The 27,601-nt window shown below is 41.9% G+C and overlaps 1 protein-coding gene across 2 annotated transcripts in view; it reads left to right on the forward strand.

Moving 5' to 3' along the window:
* The window catches only part of bcl11aa (BCL11 transcription factor A a), a 45,308-nt gene extending 19,067 nt beyond the window's left edge, over positions 1–26,241 (forward strand). For both annotated transcript variants that reach the window (XM_086122173.1, XM_086122174.1), the window contains exon 3: positions 20,568–26,241. In XM_086122173.1, the coding sequence (XP_085978299.1) occupies positions 20,568–22,795 (2,228 nt within the window). In that variant the 3' untranslated portion in view covers positions 22,796–26,241. The remainder of the gene's footprint in view (positions 1–20,567) is intronic.
* The last annotated feature ends 1,360 nt before the right edge of the window (positions 26,242–27,601 follow it).

Below are 27,601 nucleotides of genomic sequence, written 5' to 3' on the forward strand. Positions count from 1 at the left end.
CAGGTAGCACACACTTTCTCACAACTCTATTCGATGCCTGACATTACATGTGTGTGCACCCAGGGTGCTGTCTCATGGCCTTATTTTGTCTTCTTTTTGAAAAAAAAATTTTTTTTTTGCCTCACACAATCACTCCGAACCCCCCCTGCCTTTTGCTGTGTTTGTGTTTCCACAGCCCGCTTGTCTCAGTTACAGTAAATACCCTTGCTACCTGACACAGATCCACCTTTCTACTTGACCGGGCACATAGAGAGGGTCAGCTGTGTGTGTGTGTTGGGTGGGGGTGGGGGGTGCAGACATGTGAAGAAAAGTGAATTCCCCAGTGACCCTCTGCCCCCTGGTTTAAAGGACTGAGTGAACGCACCCTCTTACTCACTCTCCCCCCAAGCAGGCTCCCATCTCTGACATGAAACAGGTTTAATCTTTGACACTGTGTCCAAACTGGCCTCTTTGCAGGTGAGGAGATCCTCCTGGGGTGTGTATGTAAGCGTGAGATTCACTCTGACCTAAATTTGGAGGACAATAGCCTGGAGGCCGTGTGTGCTTATGATTGTGCGTCTCTCTTATGCCCCTGTGTGTTTGAGTGTTTCCGCTCTTTGGTTTCCTTCAACGCCTTTAGCGTCAATATTTTTTCCTGAGAAATACAACTCTATTCAATATTTGCTTTTTATCTGGTCAACTGCAGCCACCGGGTTGCCACACGACTGTTCTTATGAAACGAGAAAAGCAAATGTGCCCCTTCTCTCGATTGTTTATCCCACGCAGAATGAAAAACAACAAATGGTACATTTTATAGCACCAATTTTTGACTAAATGCGGCTTAAAATTGAACCGAATGAAAAAGGTTCGGACGTTTCCAAATCTGGAGCTGCGTAACATCAAACACACCTAACAGATCACACCATCAAACATGCAACTTCGAGTGATTTTCTTTGTCCGTATTGCAAAAACATGCCTTCTATCACATACAGCTCGGTATGGCCGGAGCCAAACAACCTGGAAGAAAAAAAAGAGTGCCTGAGTTGATATCACAGTTAAGTGAGTCAGCATGTGTTTGAGAAGTAAAGATGAAAACCCTCGTTCGGTTTCCCCATGTCAAACGTTTTTTAGTGCCCTATAAAAAGGTTCCTACATCCCAATTCCATAAATTCTGAGTGCATCCACCATGTTACTCAACGCTACGTAGCGTTGTGCCAATATAAAGGCACAGCATCTTACACAATTCATTTATATAAGGAGATTCCGTGTTTCACCCTGAATGCACTCCTCCATTTCTGATCTTACAATTTTGTGAGTTTAGCCTCCTTATCTGTAATTACTGTATGTTATTTCATTGTATTGGCGTTAACCTCAAACACGAGATCAAGAAGAACGGAGAAAAATTGTGGATGGAGGCCGAGCATTTAAAAAAAAAGATCCTTCAATGTCGTCGGGAAAAACCCCCCCTTCAAATTATACAAGTTATTGTATAAAGCTATTAAGAGGAAGAGTTCAAATGAGACATCCTGAAGTGGTTTTTTCTTCTTTTCTTGTAATAAAGAAATTTTGTGTGGTTCTGATAAAACTGCCGCCATATCACTGCTTCTCTTCTTTTATCTCATCTTATCGCTTGTTTACAAGTCTGTAGTTTTTCTTCCGTAACTAAATATCTAAATACATATCTAAACTGTACAATCTCCTCAAATGAAGCCTCTCACTTTCATCATTTCAATTGTATTAGTAAATCCTAAACATGTATTTTTTTTTCTACCTTACAGATGAGCCTGTATCTGATAACTTTGTCAATTGTGTGACAAAACACTTTGTCGTAGCGCGACGCAGTGTTAACCTGACAAGAGATTTTTCAAAGGGCGATGCGACCGGCTTAACAAATGTACTGTTCAACACAACGAAGGACATCCACAATAACCTGCTCTGCCAAAACATTCTGAAGTTTTTCGAAATTCGAGAAAGCTGCTATGATTTAAGAGGTACCAACTTATTCAAAAAACTCAAAACAAGGACAAACATCAAGCAAAGAAGTGTATCTGTCAATCTGTGGAATAATTTCTAAACGGACCTGAAAATGAATAAATCGCTTGCCGAGTTCAAAAACAAATTGAAAAAAATAGTACAAACAACCTACATCAATCAGAGTTAAGGTGATAAATTTTTTTTGACTAAATTAAAACATTAATTAAATGTAATAATAAATCAGAACTAAGTTGATAAATAGAGAAAGGTACTGCAATATCCTTTATGAATACAAGAGAAAATTGACACAAGAGTGCCAGGGTGTGTATGTATAAAATCCCGATACAAACCAAAAGTTGTAAAAATATCACGGTTAAGGGTAAAGTATGAGCCTTAATGGAGGCTTCTTTCTTCTTACTTTCTTTCTTTTCTGATTGATATAAAAATGATCTATTTATATAAAAACACATAACACGGGGTAGGACTAGATACGTTTTTTTACTTCTTCCTACTACCTTGAACATAATAATTGGGTTGAATGATGACTGATTTCTCTTTCCTTTTTACTATTTTACTTACCATACTTTCTGTCAAATTATTACTGTATATGTTTTTATGTTCAATCAACAAACGAAACGAAACAAAACATGACGCATTTTATGCCACCTGTTTGTTTATTGCGTGTTTGAGAACATCTATATTTTGTGTCGCCCCCCCCCCCCCCACCCCCATTTCCTTTTCAACAAAGATCTATCATTGAGTTGCATGTCAAAACCTTAAGATATCACACTCTTGGTGATAACCCGAACAGAAGGCATGATTTTTCTTACCCTTTTCTGATTTTGACAATATTAATTTCAAATATGAATCCAGACCATACTCGGAGGAAAAAGAACTGTTGCTCCAGTCGATGCCTGAGAGCAATCCCAGAGTTCTTGTTTCTACCGCAATATTCTCTGATGATGGAGATATTGACCTTTTAGGAATATTTACCATGTAATGCAATTATAGCACTAATGGATTTGGCCCACTGATCTTTTTGTGCGCGGCGTCAGTGGGCTAGTAAAGTGCTGTTGGCTTTATTACAACTCACAGACACACGGACCGTGCACACCAGTCGAGCCCTGTGCTCATTTGCCTGTGTATGTTCAACATCTCTAATCCTCCCTCTCTTGTGAAATCACACACAAGCTCAAACGAACATGCGTGTGTGTGTGCGCACACAGCCACGAACGCACACGTGCACGCCAGACCCCTTGTGGTTGTGTGTCTGCCAAGTCAGACGGCAGACTGCCAGCAAATAAGGGGGCTGTGATGGGGTGAGGGCTCATCTGCCGGGGTTAGCCAGCTACAGCCGTACGCGCACAACAAACACACACACTTAAGCAGTGGCCACTTAGATGAACTAGGGTTAATTAGCACAACATGGCGCTCGACTTTCCCACTGCGGAGGGACGATGAGCTTCGGCCGGGGTTACGGTCTAGGACCAGTAGTCCAGTGTCCTCATGTGCATACAAACTTGTTGCTACGTATTACGCAATGTGTTCATGACAGACTTAGCAACGTGATTGATCAAAAGTATCCCTGCTATTAACATGATGAGATTATTTGCCAGAGAGACAAACATTGATACACACTTTACCCCCAAAATATACGTATAAACTATCATGGCTAAACATTTGTTTGTTTCTGAATCCTTTATCTTAATCATATTCAGACATTTTCTGACAAGTGTTTGCTCTTTATTTGTGTGTGAAAGAATTCTTGGGGGAGTTTGGTGTGGAAGAAAGTAAGGCATACCTGAGCTCAACCAATCAAAAACATTTGGGAATAACGACAAGGCATTTGGCATCTATTTATAACTTCCATCCATCTATCCATTTTCCGATCCGCTTTATCCTCACAAGTGTCGCGGGGGTTGCTGGAGCCTCTCCCAGCTGTCTTCGGGCAGTAGGCAAGGGGACACCCTGAACCGGTCGCCAACCAGTCGCGGGGCACACAGAGACGAACAACCATCCGCGCTCACACTCCCACCTAGGGACAATTTAGAGTGTTCCGTTAACCTGCCATGCATGCTTTTGGAATGTGGGATGAAACCGGAGTACCCGGAGAAAACCCACGCAGGCATGGGGAGAACATGCAGACTCCACACAGGAAGGCCGGAGCCTGGATCGAACCCATGACCTCTACACTGTGACGTCGACGCGCTAACCGCTCGTCCACTGGGCCGCCCTGTTGATAACTTTTGACCTTCCAAATTCTGCCCAAAAAGACAAATTCAACAGACACAATAATGGAACTGTAAAGAAAGACACCGCGAGTGTCAGCTCCAATGCCAGAATTCCTAAAAATGTCTCCAATATTCAGCTCCTGTAAGTGTATTGCCCAACTGTCCTCATTTTTCTTAAGCGTGGTTTGTTTCCCAAGAAACGTATTTGTGTGTCCTCTATGTATGTTTGTGATTCACGGTAGTTGTCGAGACTCGCCGGCCCACATATTGCCACAAAAGATTTACAGCCTCTAATATTAAAATGTGATAAGGACTTAAATGGTAGCCATTGCAAGGCGCAAACGGCAAGCGTAGAGCTGTGATGGCCGCCGGGGGTTTTGGCAAGACGTGTGAGGCGTGCTACTGTCGGGTTGGGAAGTTGAGGCATGTTTAATGGCGTGAAAAGGCAGAGAGGAGGTAATGGGAGGTTTATATCAGAGTAGGTTTGAGCCATGCCGAAGGAAGCAGTGACAGAGAAGACACTCGGTGAGGAAGATGAGGGCAGATGGTAAAAACTAGTGCATGTGTGAAAAGCAACAGGAAGTCCCTGGCTTTGCCAGTCTGGACTAAATATGGCACAATTTGCCACCCTCACACGTATACCCCTTCTCACACGGTTTCTGGAAAACAACGGGGAGGTAGGGGAAGGGGGTGGTCGTCGCCATAAATGCTGTTCACAACAAAAGTTCTGTTTCTGTGTGCGTTCGTACTGTCGTCCAACATAGTGGCAATAAATCAGATCACTTGTCTGCTTTTTCTGAAAAGTACATTTGTATTGAATTACAGTAACGGAAAAATGAACTGTGACTCACGTCTCTTATACTGGTGACTGTATGAAAAGAAAAAAAAAAAAGGTTATTGGCACACTTTTTTTTACTGGCATTTGATAAATGATGACCAAAGCAAAACTTTGTGTTTAGTCTCTGAGGTTTGGAACATTGAAACATGACATATCAGTCTTGCATGAGGAGTCTACCGTACGCTATTCCTCAGCGGTTATTTCTCAACATATTTGAATATACTCTTGTGTATGACGCATGTAACGTTATTAGCTAGGTGACATGGATATTCTGTATGGATTCATTTGATTGCGTCGTCTAGTAGTCCTGAAGACAAAAAAAAAAAAAAAAAAAAAGAGTAAATGCACACGTGTCGACAATGTAGTCGGAATTGTTCTTTATTATTTTATGTTTCTTGTGACATTTGTAAAATAGCTTTTTACCCTGGAGTCAGCACACACACAGATGGCCACTTCATTCCGATGAAATGTCGAAGAAAACCTTCAACTTTATAAATGGATAACTCTGCTCACCACGTTTGCCAAAGTAGGATTGCTTGAATGGCTGACGATTAATCATGAATTGGTGTATTATCGTGGAAATTAATGAGTTAATGCAGTACATACACTATTACTGTATATTCAGACACGTGTGCAAAACATTTCTGCTTCACACCACACGAGTTAAGCCGGCAGGACTCTTTCAAGCCGTCGGACCTTGACAGATAGCGCCAAACTCCATATTAAGCACCCTCACATTTGTATGCACACAATGTATGCGTATTCGCTGTACATAGGTAGATGTATAGGCAAAGCGCGGTGGGATGGGAAGGGTACAATTGGGACGTGTAATTCGGTAATGGATATATAGACCATAGACACAGGGACAGGCTCACACGCTCACACACATGCACTCATACATAGAAAAGCAGCCATGCTATGTTCCGACTTGGTTTAGAGGGCTCACTTGCAGAGAATACGAGAAAAAAAAAAAGGAAAGAAAGAAAGAAGGCAAGGGACGTCGACGGACTGAGAGAAATGGGCTTGTGTAGTTTACAACTAGTAGGTCAGGGGAGGAAGAAATATCGTGACTGTGGAACTGTTTTAAACAGAAAAGCTGCTAGTTTTTATGGGGGTCCAGTAGTTGCTGCCCTGTAAGGAGAACTGTGCTGTGTGGGAATTAATCTGCGCATCTGACACACTGCGACATACATTCCAGAGACATTCAGAAGACATTTGAGAGCTTTCCGTCCCAAACGGCTTTGTCAGCTATTTTACAGGGACTTTTTTTTTTCCTCCCTTCGAAATCCATTCCAATAATGTTCTTTGTAGATCATTCCCAATGACTGGGATGATGACTTTGGAGAGACATGCATGCGTGTGCTTTTAATGATGTGACTCAGAGGCTTTTGGGGATGGCACAGAGTGATATCCCACAAACGGGGAGAGAATAATAAAGGCTCAACTGAAAGCCAAAGCAGATCCATAAATGGATACACATGAATGCGATAGTGTGTGCGCTTTTATCGCTTCATCAGAAAGTTATCCAACAACCTCTCGGGCCTAAAACAAATGGCGCTGATATGGGATCAGATACTTAGTCATCTAACATTGTTTATTTGAAATGAATTGTGCACTGTCTATCGCTGAATAGTGCATTGTGCATCTCTTTCTTTGATACATTCTTAGAAATTTGGTTTTTGCATTCATTTTTCACTCTCGGTACACAACCATTTGACATTTTTCTTGGTTATCCGACAAACCTGCTCGAGGGAAATTCACTTGTGTCGCCACCTTATCTATGAGCACATTGACACTTGTTTTCTACACCTCCTGTCATGGCACCCTCTAAATGGCAATATGCTCTTCTAATTTTCTAAGTGACCTCATCAGAAATTGGGATTTTATTTTTCCTCAAGATTCTCTAACAGTACCGTATTTTCCGGATTATAGATCACTCCAGAGTATAAATCGCACCGGCTATAAAATGTATCATAAAGAAGAAAAAAAAAACACTGGAGTATAAATGACATTTTTTGGGGGAAATTTATTTGATTAAATCCAACACCAAAAACGGACATGTCATCTTGAAAGGCAATATAAAATAAAAATAAAATAGAGAACAAGAGTGTGAATACATGTACGATACGCTCACGTTAAATGACACATAAACAACAAACTGAGACGTGTCTGGTATGTTTATGTTCACATATCAAGAGTTATTCAGATCACTACAGCATAAAGAACATGCTCACAAGTTTACCAAACCATCAGTGTCGCTCCAAATCATTAAATCCAATGAAATCTTCATCCTACGTGTCACTTTTAAACAACTCCGCCAACTCCGGAGGTAAAAGAGGCGGCGCTACGTCGCTTACGTCAGACTCATCGTTGATTTTTCAACACAGGCCTAGAGCACCTTCTTGCGATTTAATGTGAAAATAACATGAAATGATATAATAATGTGTTTAGAATGCAACTTATATGTCACTCCAGAGTATAAGGCATGAAAAAAACTGTGACTTACAGTCCGGAAAATACGGTAGTTGGAAATATTGTGTGTGTGTGTTTTTTTTTTAAAGAGTCAAATATTGGGAGAAAGTGTATGCGTGGCCTCTCCGGTATTGGCTTCCTTTTTCTGACTTTGCGTTTCCATTTTCCGTTTTAACAGACATGCTACAGTGCTGATTGACTTGCTCTTTATGATGCGGAACAGCAAACCAGGTGTGCTGTGAGTGTGTGAGTTCACGTGTTGATGAATGGGTTTAGATTTTGTCTGTCATTCACTACCTGCCTTAAAACAGGTAAAGAGGGAGGAGAATGTAAAAACAAAAACAAAAAAGTGGTAATAAGCAGGTAGAGTAACCCTTCATCTCTTTCTAAGAAAATATTGCCTCAGTGCATATTCGGCGATGAATCATGCCTGAACCTGACCTGACACGAATCTCAGTGTCTCTTGACTTGCAAGGAATGGATTCTGTTTGCCCTGAAACCAGAGCTATTTTCTCTCCGTCAGGAGCCCCTTGTGCGCTCACGGTGCATTTAAGACCCAGGATTTTAAATTCCGCGCATACAGCTCATTCAGCGCACTGTTCCTGTGTTTTAACAGTGGCGATTGCATATTTTCACATTGCCGCATTCAACAAAATCGTTGAAATGTGACAGAAGAGTTTCACCATCAGGCGATCTGAAAAGCTGAAAGAATGCGAACAATCAAAAGAAAATGTCAGAAAAATAAACAAATATAGTTATACCGCGTGCACTCCAGTCAAATTTGGGTTTATCCGATTTTGTTACTTGTCGAATGAGACTATTTGAGATAAAAATGACACAAGAAGTGGGATATATGGAGGTGATGTGGTTTCTATTGTTTTCTACATTTTAGAAATGATTCTTATCACTGTCATTAATGGAAATTTTGAAGTACCGCAAGCTTTTGCACATCAGAGGGAACTTGGTAGCTTTGAGCAAACTTTTTCTGACAGTCACAATTGACCAGTAAAACATCTTCTACGTTTAGAACAGGATACAAAATTCACTGTCAACGGTATTCATTTGGGGTTATTCAAAGTTTTGACTTACATGCCACTGAAAAAAAAGGAAAACATTTCAAAGATGTAACTCACAGCGAAAGAAAGGACATTCCTTTAAAATGCATTCTACATGTGCTGCAGCCAGACTACCTTTATCTCAGGGGGGAAGTCTGGTTTCTCAATTATCTCTGTTTGGCGCTACTTCTGACCTGTGGCTGTATTTACGCGAACACACATTTTATCCATGGCTTTTAATGGCGTATAAAAAAAAAAATCACTTCCTCGTCAAAAAGCCCTCTCCTAATAGCTTTTCAGAGTTGTTTGGGAGCTGTTTGGGTTTGGTCATTAGTGGACCATGAGTTTGTATGCACATGCGTGTGTGTGTGTGTGTGTGTGTGTGTGTGTATGGGAGGAGGGGGGGTCGTTTTGGAAACCAGCTGACAGATGCGCTGTAAGGTCGTCTTAGGTGGGATTGAGGGGTGGGGTGAGGGGGAATACAGGCAGTGCCCATGAGGGTGGGGTTCGTTGGGGTTTAGGAGTGTGTGGTGCAGCACTTTAGCCATAGTGGGCCCTGATGGGAATGCCAGGCCCCCACACCACTTTCCAAAATCACTAATGGAGCATCTTTAGGACACACACACACACACACACAAACAAACAAATACACACATGCCTGCAGACTAATATTCTACATGGGACATTATTTTACCTGGATATTGAAGATATGTGCGGAGCTGTTAAAAAGATGTGGCTATTGTAAATGTGAGTTCTCTATTTTGCTTCCTGTTTCTGTTCTCACTTATTATTTATTCAGCCTTTTGGTCTTCTGTTGGTTGGCCAGTCATAGTGTGTGTGTGCGTGTGTGTGCGTGTGTTTAGGCAGAACTGAATGCGGCTTCACACGCAAATAGAAGAGCCTTTCACATCCGGCACCAGTCTTTTGTCACTCCCAAACGCTGCCCATACCATCTGCTCGACATCAAACCGCTACAAGCGCACTAAAGCCTTTTTTTTTCATCACCACAAACAGAAAGAAAGGTTCATTTCTTTTTGCATCAGACTTTTTACTAGGGAATGTGTGTTAAAAATAACTTAGGAATTTGTTGTGATAAAGAGTGCCACCTGATGCATGAAGACTGATTCATGGCAGGCAAGGAATTCTACACTCGAAGAAATTATTCCCATGCATTCATTCTCTGCATTTATTTTTTTGATACACATCAAAGTAAAGCAAACATTCACAAATGTAACAATGCATAAGTGATTATTTCATTTTACGCTTCAGATTTATCTGACACGAAGAACTAACAACCTCCTCAGAGAAACCACATGCACTAAAAAACTGGAAAAATGAAGACTGAGCTCCTGAAATTATATTTTAAAAAAATATTACATAACACAAAGGCCCATGTGTTTTCAGTTTTTCGATGCCACACGTGGAACAAATGTTTCCTTTGGTTTTGTGACAACGATCAGTTTTTTTCCTCTCCTCATCCGAGATAAGGATGTCATATATTTTTTTAAAGCAGTAGTTGCAGGCTGTTTCTCACACGCACACACACACACACACCCACACACACACACACACACGCACACACACACACACCCACACACACACAGACACACACATGAGTAGGCACTTAAAAAAGAGGCAGGTAAACTGCTGTTCATTTCATATTAACACAGTCATATATTCTGCCCGTCTTGTTTGCTTTTACCTGCCTTGCCTGCTCTCAGTTTTTTTTCCTCGTTCTATATAAAACGTCTGGGGGATCGATTGGGCTCTCAGGGTGTAGCGACTGCAGCTCTAATGAATGAAGCCTACAGTGTTTATTAACTCGACAAGGTTGAGAAGGAGTGCTGGAGGAGAGGCGACAGCGCTTGATATTGAAGTCTGTGTCTGCTAAGGAACATAGACTTGCTTCCGAAAACTCGGTGTCACAACAATTATGTCCTACAGTTGTGTATTGATACAGATTTTCATTAAGTTTCATTTACTTTTAAATCACAGTAATAAATACAATACGACAGTGATCAATGTGCACTCTGAACCAACAGAGGCATTAAATAGCAGATGTGGGATTGTAATTGCAACGAATATCTTAATATAATACATTACATAATCAAAACCAAATAGGCACAATACACAATGCTTTTGAATTCCAACATGTGAATTCAAGAAACAAAATCCATTCACATTTGTCATTTTTCACCAACATACTACACATGAAAATAGAAACTCACCACAAAAAAAACAAAAAAAAACAACAACAACCCACAAGAGTGCAAATAGGGGGATCTGATTTCAGGGAGACTTGTCACAACCTGTCCCAATCTTTTTATATGACTTAAATCTAAACTTTAAGGTAATGCTGGCTATATTCAAGCATTTAAATGCCCTCCAAACCATATTCAGGAATGCAGCGGAGCTTTGCTTGCTTTTGAAGGGTGAAGTCAGGCACGGGCTTCAGTGCCGTCTTCACACAGTGGACAAGACACATTGCTTCATTTTGCACATGATGCATCCCGGCGTATTGACTTACTGACTGTTGGAAACGCTATTGTCAAGATTTGCATTATGGTGGTTGTTGGAGGACCCCGAAATAAGCAGGGAGGACCAAGATGTATTTCACAAAAAAACAAACAAGTAGATAGGAAAAACATTCGAAGTCGTCAAACAAAGTCCTGAAAATCACAAGAAACCAACATAGCAAAAAAACCCAAAAATATTAGAGTAACAAAACAAGACAGGAGAACACAGACACTCACAATGATCCAACCAAGACTGACAGAACCCAGGGAACGAAATGCAAGCAAAGAAACGAGAATCACCTGAACAAGACACAAAGTGTTGAGGGAGCTGATTGGTTAAACACAAAGGACTCGGATGACGAGAACAGGTGCAGACAAAAAGGGCACATCAGGGAACCAAATGTCACCTAAACAAAAACATAACAGCTATCTGACGACCGGGATCACCATGACCATTCATATTAGAAGCCAAGTTCAATCATAATGATCAGAAAGTTGTTTCTTTCCCGCTAAAATCACTCGATATCATCAACATGAAAGTAATCAATCGTTTCAAATGAGCTCTCGGAATCACCACCGGTCCAACTTTAAGCTCATTTGTAAGGTGGAAGGTCTAGAAAAAAAAAAAAAGAAAAAAGAATGCTGGGAAAAAAAAGCTCCCAAAATCCACCAGAGAACCCACTTGAAGTTGAGGCCTCATCTGAAAAGTCGTGGGACGGTGGGGCGGGAGGCTATCCTGATTTGGAGTGTTTTTGCTGCAGCCTAAACGCTATCTCTCCAAGGTCGACAGTGAGACTGTGGGAGGCTGTTTGTGTTAAAAGCAGGATGGCACATCTTTGCTCTCCTTCCTCCCCCTCTCTTCTCATTCACTCTGTCACCACAAGCCAGAGCTGACTTGGAAAGGCAAAGGCTTTTGATTGCTGATGGCTTGCAGTCATAAATTTGGATTAAATACGTCCCCCATCGATTGGCCTCAAATGAATACAATTAAAGAGAAAGGTACTGAGTGCTTCCCACCTGGGAGAGTGGCGGGACGACCGGAAGTTAAATGGCTGTGCCTATAGATGGAAAAGGAGGGATGGGGATCGATGTTGTGTTTTCACACAATCCAAATACAGGATGGACTTAAGTATTGAGACAAATGTATTCACTCAGTGCAGGATTTTTCAAACTTCATTCTACCAAAGACCGCTTGCACACTTCTTTGTCCAAAGCACGAGCCCTGGCGTCAACCTCATCGAGCATTTAATTTCACAGAGATTGTGAGGCAGGCTCCATTAAGCAACATCATTGACCTCCGATCTTACAAATGTTGTTCCGGATGAATGGTCACAATTCCCGAGAGACACCAAGACGGTTTAGAAAGTCTTTTTCAAACAAAGTCTTCCACCAATGTCAATTCTTAATCGAATGCCCTTTTATCACAAAACCTTTGGAGATTTATTTGCGTATAGCTTTGACAGGTTTATTGCTATTCATCCTGAGATTACAATAAACATGCGTGGGTGGGCTAACAACATATAAAACGAGGAGTTTTTCGCGCTTCTTCATGATTTATTTATTTTTTCAGAAAGATAAGGAATAAGAAGTTGAGTCATGGATTAATGAGGGGCAGGGGTGCGGAAGAACAAGGGCACGGACAACTGAATTTAGTATATGACTACAGAGAGTGAGAAAACAGCCACCTGTATGCGGTGTTGACGGACAGATGGAGGGATGAAGCCAAGTGGGTGGAGGAGGGATTAGATGAGGAGAGGAAGCAAAGTGCTGTGCGTGTTTGTGTGCGGCCCTCCGTCCAGCTGAGGTGTTTGCTCGGCTCAGAGTGATCTCCTACTGCGGTCACTGCAGCACGCGCGCGCACACACGCACTAGCATGCATACACCGACAGACACACAAGTTCACGCTGATGACTGAATTGTCGTGCTTGGCAGCTGTTGTAGGTCTCTGCGGATCGTTCGATACTAGCCTGTGCGTGTGTGTCATTTTGTGACCACCAAGCCTTTCTCTCACTTACGGCAAGTAATGAATTTCTCACTGCGCTCCTGTGTGAGCGTGTGTCTGTGTGAGCAAGTGTATTTTGACAACTGAGCTTTCAGAAAAAAATGAAATGTGCTTTTAAAAATAAGAATCCCAAGTTGTACGTCGATGTGTATTTATCATTTCAATATGCAGTCGTGGAGCCATGACTAAACGTCTACCTTCTGTTCATTGTCCAAGTCAAAGTCCTGCATGTCAAACGGAGTTAGCGGTGCGCAATCAATCAAAAGCCTAAATTATTCAGCTCCAGTAAAGTCCAAACCAAATCGGACCGATCGAATTAAATCTGATGAAACGGCAAGAGATCAAGTGTTGAAAGCAAGAGTTTGCATGCGGGGATTGGGGGACATGTGCAGGCAAAGTTTTGTGCGTGCGTGCGTGCCGTACACTCAAGACTGATTCATGTGTAACCACGTTGAGAGGCTTCCAACAAAAGCACAGACACATTGAGGACCACCTTCTGTCTTTCAATCCCCCACACACACTCCTCTCTCTCTCTCTCTCTCTCTCTCTCTCTCTCTCTCTCTCTCTCTCTCTCTCTCTCTCTCTCATTCACATAAGTGCTGCAATTTGGCTGGTCTGTAATTTCACCATGGTGGTTTCGGGTTAAGTGGAGGCTGTCACTGCGATCAGGGGTGCCGGCCTTCCACGCGCATTCACTTGTACACACCAGGCAAGCATAGTGCCACAGTGCACTTGGATGCTCCTACAAAGGTCACCGCCATTTAATTACGTGTATAAACACAGTTTAAAGGTGCAGGTTTTGTCATTAGAACGGCCTTTACGAGATGCATTACCGTGCGTGTTTGAGTGTGTGTGTGTGTGTGTGTGCTGGGGGGGGGGGTGCGTGTACGTGACAGATAGTTTGTATGTGTGTGACATCAAGATTAAAAAAAACAACTTTGCAGCTCTAATGGCTCACGGTGGATTGACACACACACACACACACACACACACACACACACACACACACACACACACACACACACACACACACACACACACACACACACACACACTCGATTACAAGTGAGAGAGTTGCGGATACCACAGTCTGTAGCCCGGCAGGGGTTCCAAACACAGAGACAGAAGGTATTGATATATTCCACCAACACATACAAACGGACAGACGATATTGATATTTTTTTTTGTTCATAAGGCGAAAGAGTGCGTGTGGCTATTTAACAGGATCATACGGACACACTTGTTCATGTGCCCACCCACGCAGCGCATTTCGGAAGCAAAGAAGCTCTCGTTGTTTTGTGTAATCGAAATGCATTCGAACTGTTTCGCATTGAAATAAGCGTCCGTGACTTTCAAGGCCGCAGGCGACTCTTTGGAAACTATGATATCTATGAATGCTTTTCTAAACTGCTGACATGCAATTTGATCATTCTGAGAAAACTTCAATTAATTCAAAGCCAGCAAATTGGAAAAAAAAAAGAACTCGCCAACTCATGAACACGGTGACCAGCTCTATCTACTTGCTAATATTCCATTAAGCTAGTTTCGTATCTTTGAGCACACCATTCCTGACATACATTCTAAGCTCTACCTCGAAATGCAGTGTGTGTGTGTGTGTATGTGTGTTGGGGCGGGGAGGGGGGGTTGTTGGAACCGTAAACTGGCTACCGGGCTAATTTCCATGCTACAATGCTGTGCCTCTGAGCATTTGCAGTCATTTGACTGTGCGGTGAGGACAACAACTGCCTCTGTTTTCTTCGCAATTGTTTTGCTCTTGACTTTGCGACAAAGGACAAATTGCTCGGTCAATAAAATATTCTGCAATTCTTTCTTGAACCGTGAAAAGTATCTGCCATTTTGATGAGCAGATGCAATTACCGGTATTTAACAGAAAGCCGCAGAAACGTGCCTGCACGTTTTCCTCACTAATTGTTCACAGAATTGGTTTTAAACTTGACCACCAGGCATTTTTAAGTTGAACCAACACTCTTTTTTTTTAAAGAGGAATACAGAAATGCGCATAATCGTTTTTCATTCTTCACATTACTGCAGTGATAAAGTTAAGTAGCTACTGAATGGGAATTATTGATCGCGAGTTGAATACAAGTACTTGACTTCATTACCAGCAGTAAGTTTGATGTCCTAAAGTGTATTTTGGGTAAAAATGAGGTAGGCAAGAGTAACTGCTGATCGTCGTATACGCATTAAAAACGCTCAGGCTCGAATCTAAATCCCAAATGATCAACGAGACACTTTCCCCTCACTCCCAGTCTACGTTCTAAATCCCACTTTAGCGATGTTCCATGACGTCGGTATCACCGCCTCAACGAGAAGTGGACACAGCCAAGGACAACTGCAAAGAGCCCTGATGGATTGAAGGAGAGGAGGAGCAGGGACTTTGGATGGAACCAAAAGTGGAAATGAGGTGCAAAAAGAAAGACACATATTGAAAAGCTTGCGTGAAAAGATCTGGCAAATGGAGAACAGACTAATTTCTAGAAATTGACCAAATTCATGGCAGTCAAAAAATGTTGGAAGAATCTATCTTGAGTGGTGACCAAGACTTGGCATCAGTATTTGTCTGAACGGTGTTCTGGATAAGATTTAGTGATGACAATCCAGCTAATTCATAGGACGGAATGACTGGATGAAGATCAGTCAGTTCGGAGAACAGACAGTCTGTGTGACATTCCAAAGATAATCTGAAAGTATGAAAGACTGGTTTTACTTTTTTGGGTGGTTTGAAGGACACAAATAACAATCAAGTGATCAATGGGGACTGAAACTGTCATTCAGGTATTAATGGAATAAAAATATATTTATTATTGTGGGTGTAATTTGCAGTTTATGTGGAATCATACGGAAAAAGTGACGTGCAGTGAGGGTTGGTTTTGTGGAGGCACTGATCGTTCACGTTTGTCAAGGCTTCTTGGCAAGTTTTTCAAGTAACAAAATCCTGTATGGGTCCACATAGTCTCACTCGTTGAGAATAAAAGGCAGGGAATGCAGAAAATAAGTTTTTTTTTTTTAATAGCACAGCCACAAAGCCAGTCTTTACGTGTATACCATGGCGTTTAAAAAGAACGAGTCGTTTAACGTCTTTTCCCGACTCCCGTTGTTTGAAGCAAACCTGGTAGTTCAGGTGTCTGTCTCCCAGTATTTATGATGTCCTGCTTTGTTTGAGTCCAGCTTTTTAAAATTTCTTAGTTTGGAAATTAAATCCTCCATTTTCAGGGCGAGAAATGACAGCTTGTGGAGTCGCACAGCACACTTCTTGTTTACTTTTTGCGCACGGGTTAGAGTTCGCCGTGACCTGGCTGGTGGTAGGCTATCAGGCTGCTCACTATCGCCACCTTACTTGAGGCAGAGGTACTAGCTGCCTAAAGGCAAGCATTTTCCCTGTCGATTTATGTCATATTGGCTGTCCATATCTCACCTCTTGTCTCTGAAGGAGACTGTTTATTTAAGCAGGAAATAGAGAATTTTCTGCGATTTCTATTATAAAAATGGTCAAAATACATTAAGAACCACACCAAAAGAGGACAAATATGAATACTCGTGTTATTTTATGACTTTGTTTCGTTTTCCTCTCATGATGACAGGGGAGGCACAGCCTCATCTGCCTCCCCTGACTGCACGTCACGGCATGGAAAGTCATTGATTTTGCTGAACTGCTTTAGCTTGATCACCTTGTGAATGCAGAAATTTTGATTCCCGCATTTCACTGCAACTTTCAAAGGGATAAAGGTGGGAGAATGTATTCTGAATACAGTACATCAATTTCGTGGTAGAATGTAAAATCATCAAATCAGCACATAGAGTATCACTTATGGTTTTAGCCCTTCATTTTCTGAACGTGTTTTCTCTAGTTTTGAAGTCTTCAAAACTATTTCTGCTCAAGTCTCTCTCTAGCGCTCACATAGAGACACACACGTGCACACACAACGTCAAGCACACACAGACAGACACAGGAGGGGGTAACGCAAGTGAAGCTACGTTAATCTCTCCCCGTTCCTCCCTCTCCCATGCAGCCCCACTCAAGTGTCCAGGCAATGCCCTTGGTTTAATAGAATGTAATGCCTGAGCCGGTCACTGTAGCATGGCTGGTATTGAGTGTTAAGACATTTCTGAAACTGAGAGTGTCTGTTCCTCAGAGTCTCACCAGGAGCTTTGACATTTAGCTTCGAGTAAAGAATCCCACACTATCATCCCCATCCTCTTACACGACTAATATACCCCGCTATACTCCAGCTAACTTGTTACAGCATGTTTGCCGTCTCTGTTTTCATTTTAAATGAAAGGATTACTTCACCTTTCCTCACCTTGATACCCTTGCCTTCATCTTTCTCTCACCATTCCACTTTCTCGCTTATTTTTTTTCAACCTCAGAGTGGCACAGAGTTTCCCTAATGAAGTGGTTGATGGGAGTAGATTACAGAGAGACAGCGTGGAGCAGTCGCCTACTCTAAAATCCATTAACCTCACAGTTTCACTCAGTGCATGGACAAGTCTTAGCTAGCATTGCATTAGGAACATACTAACGATAGAGTACCAAAGTCTTTGTTGAATTAATGGTTTTTTTTTTGGTATATTTTGTTGACATATTGGAAATATATATTTTTTGAGCATTGCTGTGTTCTCACGTATCTGCGACCCTGCACACACACTCTGAATTTTGTATGCCCTGTATTGCCCTGTAAAATATGGCTCTGATGCTTTATTTACTTTTCTTTTTTTGTAATTATTAATGGATGTTATGGGTTTCATGGTTGAGGGCAAATATAGCATTTTAAATGTAGCATATCTGTTTGTTTAATGGTTTGGGGCCAGATTGATTTTAATTTTGTGGGAAGGGGCAGTAACACTTGCGTGGCTGAAAATCGCACCAAATCTAACCCGCAGGAGTCATACCGACACATCATCCAATTCCCACATCACAAAAATAGAACAGTCGAAATGAATGAATGAACTGACCAGTTTATCAAGAGGTAAAACGAATGATTGAATAAAATTAAGCATCCCTAGTCTTGATAATGCAAATGATATTCAGAGGTTAAATTTGATGCAGGTGGCCACATTAGTGGTAATTTGTGCCGATTTTAATGATCCATAATTTAGCAGCTCCTGTTCTGGTCACGTGGGACAACTGTGTGTTAGAAAGGAGAGAGTGGGAAAAGGAGATGCACTCCGCTCAAACAAAATGACGAATATGCTTCTTTGGATACAAAATTGGACATTTTATTCTACAAATTCTCCTCATCATTGTTTGCTATGGTCATCCATACATGTTGTCTTTGCAGTTGCATTTGTAGTCTTTGTGTCTTGTAAAATAAGCTTACTGGCAGAAGGTTAATGTCGAGTAGCCCGTCATTATCAGGTTGTCTAAGCAGTTTCTTACAAAGTGTGCCAAGTATCAGTAACTGAATGTGACAAAAAACACTCATTCCCAACCATTGCGCCAGGGTATGCCAGTAGTCGTTTTTTGTAAGAGATCTTCAGGTGTGCCAAACCAATTTCACTTAATTATTATTTGTTACAATTCTTGGTTCATCTATCTATGCCAGCAACATATAGTGACAGGCAGAACTACTGAAGGTTTTTCCACGAGATGGCAGAAGGTACCAGCTGCATGCATTTGTTGCCATTCAGAATAATAGGTTTGTGTTCAAATAACCGAGTAAATAAAAAAAAAAAGATCACCATTATTTATGTCGCTATACTTTTTGCACCAACTATTTTTTTTCCATATGTAAAATAAGTGCCTTGATTCAATAAAGGTTGGAAGCCACAGACATAAAATGTAATATGAGATTGTATAGTATTTAGGAATAATTTGCAGTACATTTCAGAATTGGGATCCGAATTTTGACTTCTGGTTGATTCAGAAGAATCCAACTTTGTAGATTGCTGGTCAGTCACATGACATTATAATTAGACCATACAAATGGCAGGGCTTGTTTTTTTTGGTCAAAAATTTTTGTCAAACAAATTTCTACTGCTGGACAATATATTGCAGTCAACCAAAATATTCCGATCTGAATCCTGGAATATGTACCGTAGTTTCTTTGCATGTGAGTAAGTGAAGTGCAGTTCAGGCACATCACAATACATTACGTGCATCATTGTGAAAAACGTGATTTCATTCAGTAATTCAGTCCAATTTGAAAATGTACAGTATACAGTACATTTCCATAATTACAGTTGACAGTGAAGGAAAACCCACAATTCACTCTCGAGAAGAGAATTAAAATGATTTTGAGTGCAGAAATTGGACTATAATTTGTCACATTCATATTCTTATGTGTTCTGTACTGAAATGCATAAATTGTTGTACAATATTCAAATCTATTCACATACAGTATAAACGTGCACAAAGTCACTGCGTGGGAAAATACAATGGAGAATATAGAGCAGGGGGTCACCAACCTTGTTGAAACTAAGGGCTCCTCTTTGGCCACTGATTAATGCGAAGCGCTACTAGTTTGATAGGATGCACTTTTGAAATAAATGTGCTCAAACTACGTTCATATGTTCTAAATAATGAAGACACCGATCACATTAGCAATTTCTCACAATAATTATGAAACAGATACATATCAATTGGCCGCACTTTATGATAAATATCTGCCAGTGTTCACATGATGGCTTCTACAATATTCCTGGAGAGTCACAGTGTCTCATCACTGGGGAGCTATTTTTGGAATAGGCCTCTGGGCTACTCAAGTAGTCCTCGAGGGCTTCCTGCTGTTGGTGACCCCTGATATAGAGGAAAAACATTTAGCTGCAATTTTCGTACTTGCGTCAACCTGAAAACCAAACACAACTGTGTTCCATACCAATTCACTATATAGTGAAATTATTGTTTGTGATCTGAAATATTTCATTTGGGTGGCATCATGCACAGTCTTTAGCATTTGATTAATTTCATGAATAATGTTATTTTGTTTTTTTTTCTGGTGCAAATGTTTGTGTAATTGTTGTCAGTGTTTGTGAGTGGCACTCTGTTTTGGTGGCTCCATGGGAAGCCGAAAGAGGTGGCCTGTCAGTATAGCCCTTTCTTTATTCTGCTGCTGACATGAGAGGACTAACAGTTGGTCCAAAGGGAAACATTTTGTTCCAGAAAAGTCTGAGAAGAACAACACACACTGAAAAAAACATGCACACCCTATTCTCACATGTAACTCATGTGGGGCATGACCTCAATAAGATGTACTGTTGTAGTCGCAAAGTCTGCAACACCATGTGCCAACTGCTCTGAATAGCTGTAACATTTAGGCCTAAGGTTCCAAAAAGTGATGGGTTCATCCAAGTCTTCGTCATTCATGCCTATTATTCTGGACACAATAATAATAGTCTCTGTACATTCATAGCTTTGATGGTGACTGATGAATAGAACTGGAGGTTTTTGCTACGGGGTCCATGCGTATGTAAACATATTTTTATTGAACCTGTGACTCTTAACCTGTCCCCTAAGCTATTTCTTTTTCTATGTTACTGCAGGCAAAGAAGAACCGACAACCTACACGTGCACGACTTGTAAGCAGTCATATGGCAGTGCCTGGTTCCTGCTACAGCACGCCCAGAACTCCCATGGTTTCCGCATCTACCTGGAAAGTGAACATGGCAGTCCTCTCACCCCACGAATGGGTGGGCCTTCCTCCATGGGTGGGGGCGCAGATTGCCCTTCTCATCCTCCCCTTCACGGCCTCCATCTGCCTCCCGATGCAAGCCCTTTCAATCTCCTCCGAATCCCAGGCTCAGGCTCAGGGGGAAGGGACAGTGTGGGAGCAGGGAGTACACTTGGGATTGCTGGTGGGCTCCATCATCAGCGTTTTCCTCCCACACCACCTATCTTCAGTCCCCCTCCAAGGAACCACCTGGACCCCCACCACCTGAGCCCAGAGGAACTGGCGCTGGCAGCCCACCACCCGAGTGCCTTTGACAGGGTGCTGCGCCTCAATCCTCCTCTTCCCATGGAGCCACCTCCAACAATGGACTTCTCACGGCGGCTACGGGAGCTCGCGGGTAACACCTCAGGGTCCACTCCCCCTCTATCCCCCAGTCGGCCCGGCCCCATGCAGCGCTTACTCCAGCCATTCCAGACAAGTGTGGGAAGCATGGGCACGGGAGGTGGAGGTGGCAACAAAACTCCATATATTGCCACCCCACCGCCTCTGCCAGGCTCCATGCAGTCCCCCGTGGGCTCTCAGACCACTCCTACCACTCCTCTCCCCTCCGCAGGGGCAACACCCTCGTCCAACACGCCGATGAAATCCAAGTGTTGCGAGTTTTGTGGCAAAGCGTTCAAGTTTCAGAGCAATCTAATAGTGCACCGGCGCAGCCACACAGGAGAAAAGCCGTACAAGTGTCATTTGTGTGACCATGCTTGCACACAGGCCAGTAAGTTGAAGCGCCATATGAAAACTCACATGCACAAATCCTCCTCACCAAACACAGGCAAGTCAGAAGATGGACTTTCCACTGCCTCCTCTCCAGAACCGGGCACAAGTGAACACATGGGCAGTGCCAGCAATGCCCTTAAGTCGGTGGTGGCCAAGCTGAAATGTGAAAACAACAGAATGCTACGTGAAAATGGAGAGGAGGAAGAGGAGGAAGAGGAAGAAGAGGAGGAAGAGGAGGAGGAGGAGGAGGAAGAGGAAGAAGAAGCAGAGGAGGAGGAAGCACAGAATGGGGAGAGGGCTGCTCGACGAAACAACAGTTACCACTTTGGCTTGAATCTTGAGGCCACACGTCAGCATGAAAACAATGGAGGTATCGGAACCCGACTGGGAGGGATGACTGATGAGGGCTCCATTCCACGCTCTCTCCCTGAGGTCATGCAGGGAATGGGCCTTGCCGCCAGCATGCAGCATTTCAGCGAAGCCCTCAATGCACACAAAAGGAACGCAATTGCCCAGGAGAACCACCTCCACCACCACCTGAACAGAGGACATCCACAAAACCGGGAGATGTGCGATTCTAACTCAGTGCAGGAAACAAATCGCGGCGAGGAGGGCTCGCTCTCAACTGTCAACGGACGCGGAGCATCCCCGAACGAATCAGCCTCTGCCTGCCTTTCTAAAAAACTGCTCTTGGGTAGCCCAAGTCCACTCAGTCCTTTTTCCAAACGCATCAAGCTGGAAAAAGAATTTGATCTGCCCACACCCACAATCCCGAACACGGAAAACGTCTATTCGCAGTGGCTTGCTGGCTACGCGGCTTCTCGACAGCTCAAGGATCCTTTTCTGAACTTTGGGGACTCTAGACAATCGCCCTTCGCCTCTTCATCCGAGCATTCCTCAGAGAACGGGAGTCTGCGATTCTCCACTCCTCCGGGGGAACTCGATGGCGGGATGTCAGGTCGCAGTGGTACGGGAAGCGGGGGCAGCACACCGCATCTCGGGGGCCCCGGGCGGCCCAGCTCCAAGGACGGCCGAAGGAGTGACACTTGTGAGTACTGCGGCAAGGTATTCAAGAACTGCAGCAATCTGACTGTGCACCGGCGCAGCCATACGGGGGAAAGGCCATACAAGTGTGAGCTGTGCAATTACGCCTGTGCCCAGAGCTCCAAACTTACTCGCCACATGAAGACCCATGGTCAAGTGGGCAAGGACGTGTACAAGTGTGAAATCTGTCACATGCCCTTCAGTGTCTATAGCACCTTGGAGAAACACATGAAAAAATGGCACAGTGACCGTCCTTTGAGTACCGAAATAAAGTCAGAGTAGAAGGCTGAACTATGGGACATTTTCCCTTGCAGCTGTCTGCCATTAGCTCCCTGTTTATTCCAAGACTCTTGCAGTTTTTGCCCCAGCCCCAAAACTCCACTGTCACCAGGCTGGTGGAAAGTTAAGACCATGTGCTCTGCACCAGCACACCCCGTGTTCATTACCCATTGAATGCATGATCTGTATCGGGGCAATACTCTTGCATTGAGGCAAAACTTCGAGCCTTTTTCTTGTGCAATAAATTACATGTTGTGTACTATTTTATTTTGGGAGTTTTCCGTTTTCATTTCTAAGAATTTGTCAGCATGCATGGTATGTTTTTGTTAATCAAAAACAAAACTAAATGATTAAAAAAAAAAGAAATGGAAAAAAAAAAGAAAAGAATTTGTCCCTGGTTGGTTACTTGTTTAGTAAATGTGTTGCTGTTTTTCTCTTATGTTTTTTTCTTTTTAATTCTTCAAAAAGAGAAAAGACAAGAAAGATACAGTATACCCATGCTGCATATACCCTGTAACACATATCATGTACAGTTTTGTGTTGTTACATGGAAAATGACCCACTTCTGGAACCCCTGGAAATGCACTTATCCGGATCTTTCTAAAAGATGCCATGTTCACACAGGGTTTAAAAAAAACAAACACTTCATAAGTTCGATGAGTAAATAAATAGCAATGGTTTTCAAATTACAAGAACACAAGGGTGTGCAAAGACTTCAAATTGTACTATCATTTGGTAAAGTAAGAAAGAGTGCCTTTGATATTTTAAGACTACATTGGCCATAATCTTATCTGGAATACATTTATTTGGGGGTCACACTAAGCTGTCGAAACCACAGAGAAAAGGTCCTTGCATCAAGCACCTGCCTGCCCCAGTGGACTGTGACACCTCATAATCAAAGATTCACTTTCTAGTTAATGACCATTCAGCTATCGGGTACTTGTTCAATGGGCTTAGCTTCAGGACGTGGATTTCATAAGGAGCGTGGTCATGACCAGTGTTGCGGATATCGGAGTAGGTCTCGTTCTGTTTCTGATAAGGAGTTATTTTCCTGAGTCCGAAATGGGAATCTGTAATGTACAATCCTGAATTTGAGGGATACCCGTAATATTTGTCTGAGTTAGCACAAACCTGCAACACTGCTTTCATTCGTGGTATGTTGAACGACACACGTTCAGTAATAGGCGACCTACAAAAGAGACAGGAGAGCACTGAAACTATCTCGAAGCTAGACAGAGAGAAAGGTACAACAAATTTAGTACGCGTGATGGAGATTAGAGGCATTGCTTCAATTCTTCAAAACAGGGTCTGTAACAACGAGTCCAGCAAAATGAATTGCAAAATGAAAATCCATCAGTACAAACCGGCTCTTAAAAAGAGTGAAATGTGATCATTTTAATCAGCACGCATAGCTACTTTGAACGCCATGAGGAGAGATCATTTTTTTAAGCTCTTTCGAGTCAAGCACTTGTCATTCAACCTAAGTACCATCATCTCTCACTTGCATTTGCAGTAGTGGTCCGACTTGAGTCTCAATGCTACATTGTCAGTTTACAGTCGTGAAGTGCACTGTTTCAAATTCCAAGTTGAAAAGTTTACGCCGAAGGGGGAAAAAGGTAAACTGGTCACTGGTAAAAGCAGTCAAATTTTCTGTTGGCAGTAATTTAATAATCGCCGATCTTCACCCCCGCTGCCATTTCACTTTGGACAACATGTCCATGTATCAACTGGGCTAAAAAAAAAAAAATCAGTCTTTCAACAAGGTCTGTACATTGAATGTACGGCACTCAGAGATCGTTTCAAAAAGGACACTGGGCTCACTGGCAACTGTTAAGTCCTCAATGTTGACTTTTGCGAAGAGCTGCATTGTTTCATTTTTGCCACCTCTGTCTTGGATAATCTCCGACTTTGTCGGCTAGACAATAAACACTCAAATGTTGCTGTTCCCATTTTGTATAAATGTTCCTTTAATTCTAGGTATGGAAATAAACATTTTTTGGAAATAATATTTCACTGTCTTTTAGGGGAAACTGTTAAGTTTGTTGTCGTTTCTCTTTTCCTCAGCGTCTTGGTAATGTTCAAGACTCCGATCACAGTATATATGAAATAACGAAATAGAAAAGAAAAAAAAACAAAAAACAAACAAACAAACAAAAAAAAACCCTGTGATGGTTTTGTATTTTATTTTGTCTTGGCTCTTCACAGCTCTTCAGGTTGAAATACAATTTGCATTGGGGAAATGAATAAGATTATATATGAATATATAAAGAACTTAAAAATATAGGAAAATGCACATACATGTCAATTCCTATGCTTCAACACATCAATGTTTGATTTTTCTGTATTTCTAGAACTGTATTTGAATTCAATGTTCACTTAGAGTAGGCACTATAGTATTTATATTGAGGCTCGTATTTTTAATTGTTGCTTGTTCTCTCTAAAGGTACCATACCTTTTTTGGTAGTGGAAAAAAAAATCCCAAGCTGCCACGGTATATTTTTTTAATTTGGCAGGATAATATAGTGCAAATTATTTGTATGTTTAAAGAGATAAAAGGAAAAACCTAATACAAAAAACCCCAAAACAAAACAAAAACAAAATCGGCTAAAGTGTGTGGCATTGGGCAGCACTGTAGGTCATATGATGGCCACTGCTCTTTTCCCTGTCCACAGAGGTCGTTGTACATATCTTTGGTTTTTTTTTTGGTTCTGACCCTCCTTCCATCCTGCTGCCACTCTTGTATGCAGTAATACAAGCTGACATTGGCCTGTTCCGTTGTGTGCTTCTGTCTCTCTTTCCCTACCTGACAACATTCCAACAAGTAGAGAGAAAAAAACCCATCATATGCAGTACAAAAAAAAAGTGTCCAAATAAATATTATTAAAAAGAATTCAATGTTTTGCAGATTTCGTTTAGTTTTTTTTTTTCATTGCCAAATACAAAATGGTGCTTTCCATTTAGATTGGGTACACATTCATATGCCAAGCATATTTAAAATTGACCTGGGAGACGTGGAGAAGCCTGCTTAAGTTAAGAATTTTTGTCAACGGCAATGCGGAATATTTTGTTATCAGCCTTTTCTATTCCTGTTCTGAGAGCTGTTTGTTGTAACTTGAACTTGAACTTTATCTTTTACAATGGGAGTTGCTATTTATTATCGCCTATTTGCTCTGTTCAAAAGAGAGACATGGGATGGATCCTTGTTTTGATTTAATTTTATTTTATATATTTGTTTTTTGTCAGAGTATATCATTTATTTTGTATTTGTGGCCAATGGTCATTTGACAAATCAAGCTCTTTATTAATTTCTGTACATGGAGTACCTGTTCAGTTGTATTAAGAAAACCGCTGTCTGTGTTTACTGACAGATGTCTGCATAATCCTGTTCACACACCCATTTTGTCCCTTTATCAAAAAAAAAAACAGCTAATAAAAAAAAAATGAAAGTATCCTGGTACTTGTTCATTATCTCCACTGTGTTTGTTATCCTCTCAATTTTTTTTTCCCTTGCGCTGTACTTTATGAAGCACCCACCTTCACAACGATCGATGCACATTCCACGCTATAAATGTTTGTGTGTCTGTGCTTGATTTCCCATGTCCCGAGGCCTTTTACTTTTAAGTAGATACACGTATGACTCTTAAATCCAATCCACTATGCGGCCAATAATGGTTATTCACATCGTCAAATGCACCGACTTGATTCATTCACTTGACATACTAACAGTACGAGTACGCATATAATGACCTGCTTTCACGGAATGTCCTTAAGCAAATATAATTATGTCCCTCAGTTTGCTCAGTAGTCACAAAGCCTCACAAAGCTGTCAGGATCAATCAGCTCCATGTCCTCCAGCCACCCCTTCGGCTCGGCTTACGCTCTTCAGTCTCTTTAGCGAAGATGTGAATAGATACTACACTAATCAGAGAAAACCTTATACTGAAAATTTGACCAACTGTTATAAGATGGTGTTAACGATGACAAAAGTTGATCACAGACCTCTGACAAGGCCATAAGATGTCAATTTGGGTGGCGACTAACTTCACTTTATTTATCTACACTGAACTCCTCTTGTCAAGACCGATGAGGCGTGACTGAAAGTAGAGGCCAATGAAAAAAAAAAAAGTCTCCTAAGGTTTAAGACAGCAATGCCCAAACTTTTTTGACCGAAGATCGACTTTTCAATCAAACAAGCTACCGCGATCGATCCGGTACCGCGCACGTGCACGCACATAGACAAGCACGCCATGATGAGCAACAGCCTGACACATACGACGCACTTTTGCAGCCGGTTAACTATCGTAGCTCACACGTACCGTTTGAAAGTGCTTCCCTTGGCCCTCTGGATTCCTATTCTTTGCCCGTGCCCTCGTTGAATTGGTCATGAAACAAACTCTGAATGAGAATAATGATAACATAAAAGATATAGTGCAACAGCTCTGATCACAAGCTGCAATTGCAGACTGCTGAGCGCGAACAACTTCAGGTGACGCAGGTCACGTGCTATTGTAGGTTAAAGATTTATCTGCTTTATTTTATTTTATACTTTTTGTGAAAATGAGACTGATAGGATGATTAGGGTGCAGTGTACATTAACACAAAAGATATTACTAACGTGCACAAAGACACAAAAATAGTTGGTTGTTTTTTTTTCTTCCCCTACATCCCTCGCGATCGACTTGGGACCAGTCCGCGATGTACCGGTTGAGCGCGATCGACGTAATGGGCACCCGTGGTTTAAGAGATCCCGAATCTGTCCCTTTATCTATATCCAATATAGATTCCCCCTGTGCCTGTGCCCCAATCTCC

The sequence above is a fragment of the Hippocampus guttulatus genome, chromosome 10, assembly GCF_054856545.1.
Source record: "Hippocampus guttulatus isolate MCC_2025c chromosome 10, RoL_Hgut_1.0, whole genome shotgun sequence".
Lineage (NCBI taxonomy): Eukaryota > Metazoa > Chordata > Actinopteri > Syngnathiformes > Syngnathidae > Hippocampus > Hippocampus guttulatus.